Raw genomic sequence first — 13518 nt, 5'->3', positions numbered from 1 at the left:
AATGGGACATGCCCATTCCTTTAGGGTTTGTTTAGCGATGATGTTAATACTCATGCATTTATGAGACTTAGAATTCAAGCAACCTTATTGACTGGAAAAACAAAAAAAAAAAAAAAAAAAAAAAAAATTAAAAAAGACATAGCCAGTCACTATTATCTCTTACAAAATGTTTCATATTTAAAAAAAAAAAAATCTTTTAAACTCTATATATATCTATATATTTGATCAAAATGTGTCCTTTTAAATTATGTTTGATAGACTAGACAAATTAAATTCTACCTGGGATTGTACTACATAAAATATTTTTTCTTTTTTCTTTTTTAATTTAAATATATCAGTCTTGCAAAATAAATAACATATTTTGGATTATCCTATGACAACTATATGTTATAAAGTGTTCTAAAAGACGAGAAAAGGAGTCGTCTAGGCACTCTTAGGTGTGATATTTTTAAATAATGCATTGCATAATAGCAAAGCTTAGAAAAAAGCGATCAACACTGTGTTGACCGCATAATGCGCGCCTAGGTGCTAAAAGGCATGAGCCTTTTTGTTCAAAGTTTTTTTTTTCTAAGATTATTTTTTAAAAAATGTTAAAAAACAATTCATAAGAAATTAAAAAATAAAAATAAAAACTAAAAGATATTGTTAAAAAATGGAAACTTTTTTAAGATTAAGTTTTTTTTCTTAAATAAAAAAAATGAAAATGATGAATAAAAAAAAGAAGAGTAATAAATTAGAGACTGTACTAGCAAGTGATGCTAGTAATGCATAATCATGAATTTTGAAGGTTATGATAATGATAAGATGGAGAATAATATGTTACCACTTAAAAAAGTTCTAGAAATGCTCAAGTTGAAATTAAGGAGTTCGAGGAACATGATTTTGTATTGGATGGCACGAAAGATGAGTTTAGATTATAGTAATAGATAAAATATATATTAATCTAGAAATTATTAGGTATTTATAGATTTGTAATTTATATGTTTTGAAACTACTATATTGTTGGAAACTTAAAAAATATGAATTTTCATAAATCTATTATGATCAATTACATGTTAATTCATGTTTATTGCACATACAAAAATAATATAAACTTACATATATTTTGACAATTAAATTATGAATTATTTTGTTTATTTAGTAGCCTTATAATAATTAAAATAATAATATAATTGTAAAATGTCTTTTCATGTCCAGGCTTGATCTTGCCGTCTTATGATGCGTTATACTTTTTAGAACACTGCATAAAACCTTCTTTGTTAATATATGTCTTTGTTTTTTAAAAAATTACTAAAATATTACTTCAAATTTAATTTTTGAAACTTAGACTTGTAAAAGTTAAAAGGTATACCTATAATATATAAAACAATAATACTATCATAATACTATACACACTAATTTGTTTAATAATGTCATATAGTGTGATTTTTGTTTTTCGCTGTTTTTGAATTTATTTATCCAAGTTATATTAGTATTTCAACTATCAAAAACAGTAACAATCATCTTTGCTCTACTTTACATAGTGGAGGAGGTATATATACTTTAAATAGTGGAGGAGGTGTATATATAGCTATACACACGTATATAATTCGAGAAATTGGGGATTAAATAGTTTAGCATTAAATTTTAAATTCAAAATTTAAAAATTATCACTATTTGATTGTTATGAATTAGACTATTCCAAAAGAATATATTAAATTGGAGAAGGAATGATATCGCCATGTTTTTGTTTTGGTGTTTGTAGCAGCACTATTGGACATTAGCATCTAAAAATAAAAAAAGAAAAAATGATGTTAAAATTCTAAAATTGTGACAACAAATTTAACTAATTATTTTCTCTAAAAAGTGATAAAAAATAACTAATTTCGCTATATTAGATAAACTGGTTGAAATTAAATTGGTTATATTATATGTAATTAATTAGTTATATCAAATGAATTATATGTAATGGTATTGTATAAGTCATTATGAAAAGTAGATTAAGGTAATTGACTTCTATTATAGTGGGCGTGCCTGTCCATGAAGGCATAGCTTAAAAGGATAAAGGAAGAAATACAGGTAGCAATTAGCAAAGTGAGAGAACACGGTTGGATTAAAGTGCAAAGTTTCTATTTCTGTGAGATTTTGTAAAGAAAACGCGTTTTTTAAAAATTGTACAGGTATAAGACAAAGAAACTTAAAAATAGAAAAAAAAAAAAAAAAAAGACCACGACCTGCACCCAAATACATGGTCTTAGTCATAGTCAACGTGAAACTTCACTATTTATTTATTTATTTTTTTAAACCAAAAATCCGATTATTGTTTTCCGTTTTTTCGTTTTTGTTTTTTAGTTTTTGTGAAGCGAAAAAGAAATCGCCTCCAACTCCGAGAAAGCGCTACGAAAAGTAAAAGGACCCAATCGGTATATAAATCAAGCAACAAATTGTAATTAAAACATTGTCCATAGTCAGCAGAGCTGCTTTTCTTTGCCTTTGGCTCTGCTCAAACGGAACGAAAAAACTGTTCTATATTTTTTATTTTTTTTGTTTTTTTGGGTTTTCATTTTGGTGGTTTGGGGGGCAAATTGGTAAATGGGAAACTGCTGCTCCGATGTCGCCGGTGGTCGGATGGCCGTCGGCGGCACCGCCACTTCGCAGGCCAACTCCAGAGACGCTTCAAACGACGCCGTTGAATATATCCTTCTCTCCCGTGGCCTCCATGGCTTATACTCCGAGATCGAGGTTCGCTTTCTCTCTCTCTCTCTCTCTGTCTCTCTCTGTCTCTGTGTGTCTCGCTGATTTTCTTTTGTATTCTGTTTACTGTTGAATTTGTGTTGCTTGTATTTTGCAAGAAAGCCGATGGCATTTCTTGTGGATTTTTCTGGAGTGGCTTGGTTTTTTTTTTTTTTTTTCTGTGAATTTTTTTTGTTTGACTGTTTAATGTGTTTGAGCTTTTGAAACATTTTGGATAGTATCTGATCATGTTTGAGATCTTTGGGAGCTTTGGAATCCGCATTACTTTCGACATATTTTGTTGCATCTTCTTGTTTCCTATTTCAATGGTTTTCATTTTGACTATGATTTTGCAAATGGTATAGTTTCTAAGCAAGTACGCAGTGAATTGTATTATTTTCCTTGAAGTTTAGCATATTTGGTGTCTGTTCTTGAAATGTTTCCCACTATTTGATGGTGGATTGATGAATTATTTTGAGTAATAAGGTAGTTTGTTGATGAGAACCTTTCAAACCAGCTTTTTTTCTTTTTTTCCCCTTTGAATTCAAAATCAAATTTATTCAATTGTTGTTTTCTGTATAGGTTTCTAGTGCTTCTGGTACTGTATTAAATGGGATGAACAAGGATGTTAATGTATTTATAGCAAATTTGTCATACTCATTTCCTCTGCTAAAACAATTCACATGCAGCTATCGTTCTCTGCTTCGGACTTGCTTGATCGGGATTACTTCTCCAAGGTTTGTTTCTTTGCATGATAATAGCTTTACCTTGGTATTTTATGTTATTATTTTAAACTTTGTAGTCATATATTCATATGTATACCATCACCTCTAAATAAGTTTAAGATTTGTGTTCCAGTTTTAGAGCTTCACGGGATTGTACAATTTGAGAGTATTTTTTATGTTCTAACTTGATTTAGTGTGTTTCAACATGAATTGTTCTTTCATCGAATAGTAGCGCTGTTTTTTTACTTCACTGTTTCACTGAAAATCACAAATTTCATTACAAAATTGGTCATCGAATCTAAGCTTAGATCTTTTAAAGAGATGGAATTGATTCCTGATAAAATCTAGTCCTTGACTTGGTTTGATATTTATAGGGATTAATCGAAAATTTCTCTTGGAGACATTTTATGATAGGCGAATCTGTTCTCTTGTACAAGGTGATGATGGATATGTGAAAGTTCACTGATTGTTTTTGAATATATAGCCCCATACAACAAGGCCAGGGATTTTCGTAAAGTTTGTAGTATTTTCCTTCTATATAAGGCATAGGAAAGATCTAGAGGGGAAGCGTACCTCAAATTTATAGGATTCAATTGTAAGTCAAAATTGTATTCGTAATGGATTTACTGACACTACCTGCGATAGAGTTTTCTAAATCTAACAAAAAATCTAACATGTAAAATCCGCATCCTGGTTGAAAATATCAGAGTTTGTATAAGCAGTAAACTAAACCTTTTAGCTTTAAGAGAACTAGTGAATAATAGTGAAATTACTTTGCCCAACTTAAGCATGACCACTTTGTATGCTGTTCTCTATTGGATTAGCTGTATTATATCCATCTTTTCTATTTTTAGTTTTGGTTTCAGAAAAAGGTAAAAGGTCTATCTGTTGTTTATTATTTATTTATTTTGCATTAGAGTGATCCTATGGTGGTTATTTACAAAAAAGGAAGAGATGGAGCACTTTCAGAGCTTGGCCGTACTGAAGTGGTTTTAAATTCAGTCAATCCTGCATGGATCACAAAGCATAATATCACTTATCACTTTGAGGTTGTACAGACTTTGGTGTAAGTTTGGAAACTTTTGCCTCTTTCAATCCTGATGTCACAAGATGTGCACATATTAATTTCACAATGATGTATGCTTTGAGTTTATCTTTCTTTCACAGGTTTCGTGTATATGATGTTGATACTCAGTTTCACAATGTTGATGTGAAGGTAAAATATTCTGATCTCGTGCTCGTGCATTTTTATCGTTGTTCTTTTTGTTGATCAAGAAATGGTTTATTGACTGACTAATATCATGTACCCTTACTGAATTTTCAATAGACATGTTAAGCCATTTCAGAGATGGATGACATATTTTATGGTAAAAGATGATGGACCTGCTTGTAATGATAAAAGCTTGAACATTTTTTGGTTTATCAACATATTGCGTAATTCCTTACAGTTTTAGTCCCGAATAAAAATATCGCCAATGAGGATGAGATGCCTTTATAGTGAATGGTCCAACATAGCCAAGTGAAAAGAGAGTGACTAATTGTCAAACTGATATAAACTAGAGTTTTAAAACTTTTTCCTTTTTATCATTATCATGGAAACTAAAACAAAGCATTCTTAATTTGGGAAAATTATTCCTTCTACTAAAATGCTATCAAATTCTCTTATGTCCTCCCTTTGAAAATTTGAAGACTTTTTTGAACTACAAGTGATGTGGGCATTTGGAGAGGATGTATAAATAATATGCTTATTGCCAGATCTATAAAATTAGGTCTATAATTTCAACATATTTTGTCTTTTACTATTATTCTCATTTATTTACTAGATGTATATGATAAAGCATGATTTTACTTGCACAGATGCTTAAGCTGGATGAGCAACAATTTCTTGGTGAGGCAACTTGCGTGTTGTCTCAGGTATGACACAAAACCAATCAATTTTTGTTTTCTTTTACTGTCAGGCATTATTAATGTAGACCTCCTTGATGTTCTACAGAGAGAAAAAAAAAAAAAAAAGGCATTTTTGGGTCTTTGATAACAGGTGATGCCAAAAATTGGATCTCTGATGTGAGAAAATTTTGAACTAGATTTTCTTTTTTGGTTCTTTTTTAACTAATAAAATTAGAGATGCATACTTTCAGAACTGTTTCCTTATATTTAGTTACTAGCTTGCATGCATTACAATATTTAATCTAAATGTACTTCATCTAGAGCTCTTCAATTTATGCATTTACAAAAGTGACAAGTATCCAGTAGATTGTCATGTAATTGTTCTTTCCATTCTTGCAGATAATGACTAGATCAGACAGGACATTGAGCTTAGATCTTGAACAAAGAGAAGGTTCTAGCAGATCAAATCGACCCCGAAAGCATGGAAAGATTATTGTGCATGCTGAGGAATGCATTAGTTCAAAGACTACCACAGAGATGATATTACGGTGTTCAGATTTGGAATACAAGGACCTGTTCTCAAGAAGTGTAGGGGCTATTGGATTCTTATGTCTTTTATATTTTGGTTAACTTTACTGATATCACTTGCATGCCTGGCTGTTGGCCCAAAAAAAGGGAAAAATGTGGAATGATATGATTTGGGTTATCTTTTGGCATCTTGTAGGACCCATTTTTGGTTATATCAAAGGTTGGGGAGGGTGGGACCAAAATTCCAGTATGCAGAACAGAAGTCTTAAAGAATGAGCTCAAACCGATATGGAAACCAGTATTTTTGAATATTCAAAAAGTTGGAAGCAAGGTAAATTACTTTCCCTTAGGGAGATGGAAGTCTAGCTTGCTGCGAAACACGAATACCCATCTGCCTGGTGCAGGCATCCTACATATGCTTTTTGTTGACTGGGATATTCCAAGTTTCTGTTTGCTTGTTGAGTTTTATTAAGTTCCCATTAATGTAAAAAACTTAAGCTGATAAGGAGACTCAATATGTATATCAAGCCAATAGAAAGTATTTTTAACACTCCTTTTCACAGATAGGTCCACAGAAAAGTTGGATGCAAATCCCGGTCTTCACACATATAGATAAATTAGTAGAAACAAAGCTTATCATGATTTGAACACGAAACTAAACAAAACCAAACTCTGATACCGTGTTAAGCTACTGTCATCACTAAAGATAAGTAATTGAGAAGAGGATCCAATTATGCATATCAAGCTAATAGAACATAGATTTTACAAGTTTGATTGTCAATAGGAGTAATATGATCAAGTTATTGGCTATGGCATACTTTTCCACATCTCATAAATTCTTTCTTGCATTTCTTTTGGCAGCCTTTCTTTTCCATCTTTATATTATGTCACTGTCTGTTATTTTGGAAATTTGATGCTTCATATAAGGCTTCTCTGCATCAATAAACTTCTAAAAGTGCTTTGTGGTTTAGCTTTTATTATTACATGATCAATTTTGAAGACATTATTGAGGAATATTCTTAAAAATTATTGTTTTCATGATTTTTCCCCCCTAAATGATGCATCAGCTTCAATCTTTCTATAAAAGTTCCAAACCATTCTTTTGCATAAATTTCCTTGCACTTTCTTTTATTATCGTGTTCATTTCAAATTTTTGATCATTTTGACTTCCATGATGAAATTATTAATAACCAAATGCTTTATAGGTGGTTCTACTCAATTTGAGCATCTTTTCGCAGTATTACCAATTATCAAATGATTATTTCAATTATTTTTTATCGGCTTTTTCACAGAAGCTTTAAGAAATTGGGATGATTCAAATAATTCAATTTTCATTTCACTGGTCAATGTACAAAAATTATCACTTTGTTTGGCAATGTATTAATTTTCTTGGTAGTCAGTACTGCTGGTTGGAATTTATTTGCTAGTGGTGGGTCTCAGTTCTGGTTTATACCCGATTTCTAATATTTTAATGGATAATAAAGGAAAATAATGATTGAAGACTGAAATAGAGAGTGAAAGGAAGAAAATGAGTGTGATTTGAAGATTAATATGGTTTGCAAATTATTGGTGAACTCAAAATTGGCTGCAAATGTATCATTCTGGTCAGAAATCAAGTATTTTGATAGGAAATTAATAGTAGATTAGGTGTGATATGATTGTTTTTGTGCATATGGAGCAGAGCATAAATCTTTGGTGAAAGGAAGAAAATGAGTGTGATTTGAAGATTAATATGGTTTGCAAATTATTGGTGAACTCAAAATTGGCTGCAAATGTATCATTCTGGTCAGAAATCAAGTATTTTGATAGGAAATTAATAGTAGATTAGGTGTGATATGATTGTTTTTGTGCATATGGAGCAGAGCATAAATCTTGTCTTAATTCAAGAGGAGTAAAAAATTGAACATAATCAATCACTTTGTTCACGTTGACAGATTTCAGTGTTTGTGATTTCTTATCTGTTTATTGATAGCTTTATCATTTTAATTCTATTCAATTAATTTACAGGAAAATCCTCTAGTAATAGAGTGTTTCAACTTCAATAGCAATGGGAAGCATGATTTGATTGGGTAAATCGATATTCTCTATTTGTTTTGGCATCTGATTTCCTTATTTGAACTTGGTTGCTGAGTTTGCTCGTCTGCTGTTGAATTATTAGGAAAGTTCAAAAATCACTGGCGGACTTGGAGAAACTTCATTCTAGCAGACAAGGCGAAAACTTGTTCTTACCAACTTCTGTTGGGCATGAAAACCATAACAAGGTCATAATGAGATGAATTGTACTGTTATCCCATTCTGAAGTTTTCTTTCTGCTTTTAGTTTTATAAGTTTGCATGCTTCAATGCAGGTGCTAAAGAGCCAGCTGTTTGTTGACAAGTTTTCTGTTAGTGTGCAACATACTTTCCTGGATTACTTGGCAGGGGGCTATGAATTAAACTTCATGGTGGCTATTGATTTCACAGGTGCTCATTCATGCGTCCATACATAAAAGTTGCTGCTGATACTTGTTTTGCCTTAAAAAGTTCCTTTTTGTATCTTGTCAATATGTATGTTGCAGACTAGGTGTCAGAGTATACTCAATGCTTTAACTCTTTAATTCTACATGCTAATTTACACTCAGTTATAATTTGTTTAGGGCATCCCCAAGGGCTCTTTCAATGTGTCATACTCTTTATTTTAAAGAGACAACATTTAAAAAAGAGCTCCAATGGACACTTTATTTTGACTTTTTGATATAAAGAGTTGGTTTGGCTCTCCAAATGTACAGAGTTAAAACCACTCTTTATTTCAATATTATATAAATTTAATTGAATGTAGCACATTTTCCTATGCCACTATTATAATATTTAAGAGGTAGGTAACTTATATTAAAAAAAGAAGTTACAAGTAAAACAATAAATGTTTATAGAAAAAATAAAAATAAAGAGCATAAATAGACAGTTTTATTGGAGAGCATTTTTAAATTTTATTAGTTATATCAAAAGATGCTCTTTATTATAAATTTTAAAGAGTCCTTTAGGAATGCTCTTAGTCCTTGTTTAACTATTGGAAGCTACTTTTGTTCGTTTATGAAATCATATGTTTGCACTTCATTTATTGGAATGGAAAAAAGTTGACACTTATTCTGAATACGTATTAAATGTGTATGGCTTTTAGGTTCTTCAATATATACATGTTGACTCCCTTTGCTTCCTTCTTTATCAGCTTCGAATGGAAATCCTCGTCTGCCTGATTCTCTGCATTATATAGATCCTTCAGGAAGGCTAAATGCATATCAGAAGGTGAGAAATGACTCCGTTCTCTTACAGTTTTTGAAAATTTTATTCGTTTAATTCATATAGTGGTTGACCAATTGTTTCCCAGGCAATTGTAGAGGTTGGTGAGGTCCTACAGTTTTATGACTATGATAAGCGCTTCCCTGCATGGGGATTTGGAGCCCGACCAATTGATGGCCCTGTCTCTCATTGTTTCAACTTGAATGGAAGTAGTCATTACTGTGAGGTAGACGAGTCCAAAGACCTAAACTTGCAACTACTACTTACTAGATGGATTTTCTAGTATTCCCTCACAATGCACAGCATGTCTTTCTTTACTAACCATATATAGCTTTATTTCCCTCAGGTTGAAGGAATCCAAGGAATTATGATGGCATATACAAGTGCACTGCTTAATGTTTCTCTTGCAGGGCCCACTCTATTTGGACCTGTGATTAGCCATGCTGCATTGATTGCCAGCCAATCTCTTGCAAATGGTGGACAGAAATACTTTGTTTTATTAATTATCACGGTAACAATTACTAAATGTTGGCTGTTTTTTCCATTTTATTTCTGATACTATTATAGATGATTATGATTGATATTTATGGTTTGTAATTTTTTAATTAGTCTATCCTATGTTGTTTTCATATTCTCTGCCCCTCTTCTGAGATTCTTTTACCCACTGAAGTTTCTTATTCCTCAAAATGGTTGCAGAATCATATTTTATGCACCTGATGAACAAATGTTAATGGAATCCCAACTTCATATAAATATGTATATGTATGATTTTTTTCTTTTCTCTGAGTGCCCACTTCTACATTATCTAAAATATGTCAAGACTGTTGTAGGATGGAGTAGTAACGGATCTTCAAGAAACCAAAGATGCACTTGTGAAGGCATCTGATCTTCCACTGTCAATCCTCATTATTGGAGTTGGAGGAGCAGACTTCAAAGAAATGGAGGTATCCTATTTATATTCACATTTTACACTGATATATCTCATTATATTACCAAGTGCTATTGCTGCACACTCAATGCTTGACTAGAGGGTCCGTTAATCTAAGAAGCTGGTAATCTCAACTGCTTTTATTTGTAAAGATTTTAGATGCTGATAAGGGAGACAGACTTGAAAGCTCTACTGGACGTGTTGCTTCACGTGATATTGTCCAGTTTGTTCCACTCCGAGATGTACAGAGTAAGTCGGTTATCTTGGAAGCCAAGTTTTAATAGAAATTTTGTTGATCATTTTTCGAGGCAGGCAGTAACATATATTTTGCAGGTGGAGAAATTTCTGTTGTTCAAGCACTTCTAGCTGAACTGCCATCTCAATTTCTGACCTACATGCGAACGAGAGATATTAAACCGAATGTTGATGATTAATGTATTGTACATATGAAAATTAATTTTCCAGTATTTTTTTTTTCTTGCAATACGAGTCAATATTTTTTTAGGCCATACCAAAATCTGGTGGTTTTATATGAAGAATATTTTAGGTTGCTTAATCACATTTCAGTAGGGGATGGCTGGCTGCACAAATTATTTTGGGGTCTACAAGAAGACTTCACTGTAAGTTTTGCAACTACAGTTGTTTAGTGCTTCACCTTTCTTTCTCATCGGCTTTTGGTTAACTGTAAAAGCATAGAGATGAAAAATGATTAGGGCATGGGTCAGGGAATTCAGCAACAAGTTTCTTCTCTCATTGTCAACAATTTACAGAAAAAGATGTGAAATATGAAATCTCAGAAGTCTTTTTTTTTTTTTTTTTTTTTTTTGGGGTTTATTAAGGTTTCCATGTTTTCAAGCATTCCCTTGTCTACTTGTCCTGTCTATCATAATTTTCAGATGCGTATTTCTGAAAGGAAATCCATGTTATTGCTATCGCTTGAACATTCACATTGAGAAGTGTATAAATACATAAAATTTAAGCATGATCATCATCCTTCGAAAATAAAAACATGTCGATTCTTGGCAGCTTCGACAAACATGTGTGGAGTGGATCTACAACGAAGCGATTATATTGGATTAATTGTTTTAATATGTTTTTATTGCATGCGTTTTGTCAAGTACAAATCAATTACGTAAGTTTAACATTAAACAGAAATATAATTTGTTAATATATTTTGAACCATATCAATACATTTTTTGTTTCTTGTCAAAAGATAGATCTTGCATAGAAAAAAAAAAGCCAAACGACATCAATCCTTTTGAATCAGACGTCAGAATTATATCAATACATATTACTAATGACTAATTAATAATTTATTAATTAAAAGGTAAATACATAATACGGTAACGATTTTTGAGGTAACTGTTGACTAGATTTCAAATCCAATCCAATTCAATTACTTTAATCTAATAAAATTTGGTTGGCTCTGTTGCTCTCTCAAATCCCAAAGGGGTGTTTTTGGCCACCAATATGTGAGTCTCTAAATAACGGCTACCGGTAGCCAACCATTATGTTTAATTTTTCTATTTAACCATTTCTATAAGAGAGATGCAAAAGGAAATGGTGATTTCAAATTAATAAAGATGAATGAAGTGGGTTGGCTTCAGTGGTAGAGTATCTCTGTTTGTACCAATGAGAATACGCATTTGAATCATAAGAAGTAGAAAAAATTGATAGTTTATATTTAGGTAATTTATTCAAAAAAAAAAAAAAAATTAATAAAGGTGAACTTGTATATACATATATTCCATTAAAAATGGGTAGATGAATTTGTTGGTTTAGAGAGGTCCAAATACAGTTGGGTAAAAAGAAAAAACCCAATTCAAATCCCTAAAGATTCATAAACCTCACAAAATCTCAGACGCTTTATTCTCTAGCAAAAAAAATCTCTATGCGTCTGTTCCGCTTGGCTTGCCTATTTTCTCTATTCCTGGAAAATCAACGAAAGACAATCGGTCGTAACCCTGTTTGAAGAAGAAGATGGAATCTCTGCCCAACGAGTTGGTGCTGTTAAAGCTGGGAGTGACAGATCTTATCCACTGCAAGAGGGTCTCCAAATCATGGTTGTTCTTCATCAACAGCTCCACCTTCATCCTCCAACACCTTCAGGTAATCAACAGCATCCCTAAGAAAGACAACATTATTCATTTTAATGGAGATGAGTTAGATTTCAGCAATATTCCTGAATTTGCAAATGAAATTCTTCAAGTTTTTCCTAATCCCCATCAAATCGAAAAACTAAGGATTGTGGGTTACTGCAATAGTTTTCTGTGTTTTTTTTTTTTTTTTTTTTAACCAAAATGGCCACATTTTTGTGGCACCCTGAGACCAAAGAAACCAAAATTGTTAACCAACCCTTCAGAGAATATACTGGGGATATTGATTATACTGCTGCTTGTTTCGGTCTTGATTCCAAAAACGATGATTGCAAGATTGTCATGGTTGATACATCAACATATCGCAGTAAAGATGGTATGTTTAGGATTTTGATTTACAGCTTGAAAAAAGGACAAGCATGGAAATGGGTTAGTATTATTTTCAAGGATAATTATGTTGGTATTAAGCCAAGAGGATCATGTGGTGAGTGCGTTGGTGGGATGTGTTCTTGGATATTGAGGAGGGAGAAGATAGCTGGAAATGGAGATGTTGTTGTGCAGGAAGAGATTATGTCAGTTGATATTGGCAGTGGAGTTCTTATATTAACACCTTTGCCTAGTGTTATTTGTGACAGTAAGCCTGATTGTAGCAACTTCCTGACTGCCATTGATGGATCACTTGCTGTTATCAGCAGTGTTTTTGGTGACCAATATAGTATTTGGATACTTGGCGAGTATGATGTTAAGAAGTCTTGGAGGAAACTGTATGCTGTTTGCTCAATTCAGTACCAGATCAGGGAGTTGCCATTTTTTCGAAAACAGGGTTGTATTGGAGGCTGTTGCTAAATTTGCACAAACCCTAGTTCCTATTCCGATCAGAAACAAGTTTGAAGGAGTAGTATATGAGTCAGCGATCGTCACAGTGTGTTAGTTTAGACTAGGTTTACAATCTTTTATTTTATTTTATTTTTTTTCAACTGAACTATGCGGTAATTAATGAGGTATTTTATCTTTGCTTTTTCCTTTTGTTCTGTAGACATGACAGTGCTATTGCAAGCTTTTTTTTTTTTGGGCTTTAGGACAGTGCTATTGCTAGCTGTACCATGATGTATATATTTCATTTTATGGAAAAAAATATTCATAATTGTTGAATCTCATCTAGCTATTATTATTAATTGAAAAAATACAGAGTTAGTCCTATAGTTTTAAAAGTGGCATTCAAAATAAAACCCAACTATTTATTGTTGTAGACACCGACGGTTATAATAGAAAACAATACTCTTTCTTTAATCATATACCATAAACTTATGTCTCTACTTTTTAAATTGTGAAAAATAAATAGAACGACCATCTTATAGTGACGATTA

The 13518-nt window shown here is 32.1% G+C and overlaps 2 protein-coding genes across 5 annotated transcripts; both read left to right on the top strand.

Annotated features, from left to right (window-relative positions):
* The first annotated feature begins 2285 nt into the window (after nt 1–2285).
* Nucleotides 2286–11040, top strand: LOC107423493 (protein BONZAI 1). 4 transcript variants are annotated; one of them, XM_016033059.4, is made up of 16 exons: nt 2288–2721; nt 3402–3449; nt 4355–4503; nt 4605–4653; nt 5295–5351; nt 5724–5912; nt 6049–6183; nt 7860–7921; nt 8011–8113; nt 8200–8314; nt 9057–9133; nt 9216–9353; nt 9474–9638; nt 9958–10071; nt 10208–10304; nt 10389–11040. In XM_016033059.4, exons 1-16 carry the CDS (start codon nt 2572–2574, stop codon nt 10487–10489), a joined length of 1749 nt encoding a protein of 582 aa, XP_015888545.1. In that variant the 5' UTR covers nt 2288–2571; the 3' UTR covers nt 10490–11040. The 4 variants fall into 4 exon arrangements, 3 of the variants coding, with proteins under 3 accessions (XP_048333620.1, XP_015888545.1, XP_048333619.1); XM_048477662.2 differs by having other exon boundaries at nt 2583–2721; nt 3295–3449; XR_007242121.2 differs by lacking the exon at nt 10389–11040 and having other exon boundaries at nt 2286–2721; nt 9948–10071.
* Nucleotides 11041–11664: 624 nt separating this feature from the next.
* LOC107403255 (F-box/kelch-repeat protein At3g06240) lies at nt 11665–13308 on the top strand. The gene has a single exon (XM_016010123.4). It carries the CDS (start codon nt 12356–12358, stop codon nt 12995–12997), a length of 642 nt encoding a protein of 213 aa, XP_015865609.2. The 5' UTR covers nt 11665–12355; the 3' UTR covers nt 12998–13308.
* The last annotated feature ends 210 nt before the right edge of the window (nt 13309–13518 follow it).

This window comes from Ziziphus jujuba, chromosome 3 (assembly GCF_031755915.1).
Source record: "Ziziphus jujuba cultivar Dongzao chromosome 3, ASM3175591v1".
Lineage (NCBI taxonomy): Eukaryota > Viridiplantae > Streptophyta > Magnoliopsida > Rosales > Rhamnaceae > Ziziphus > Ziziphus jujuba.
This window is presented reverse-complemented; position numbering and strand designations above follow the sequence as displayed.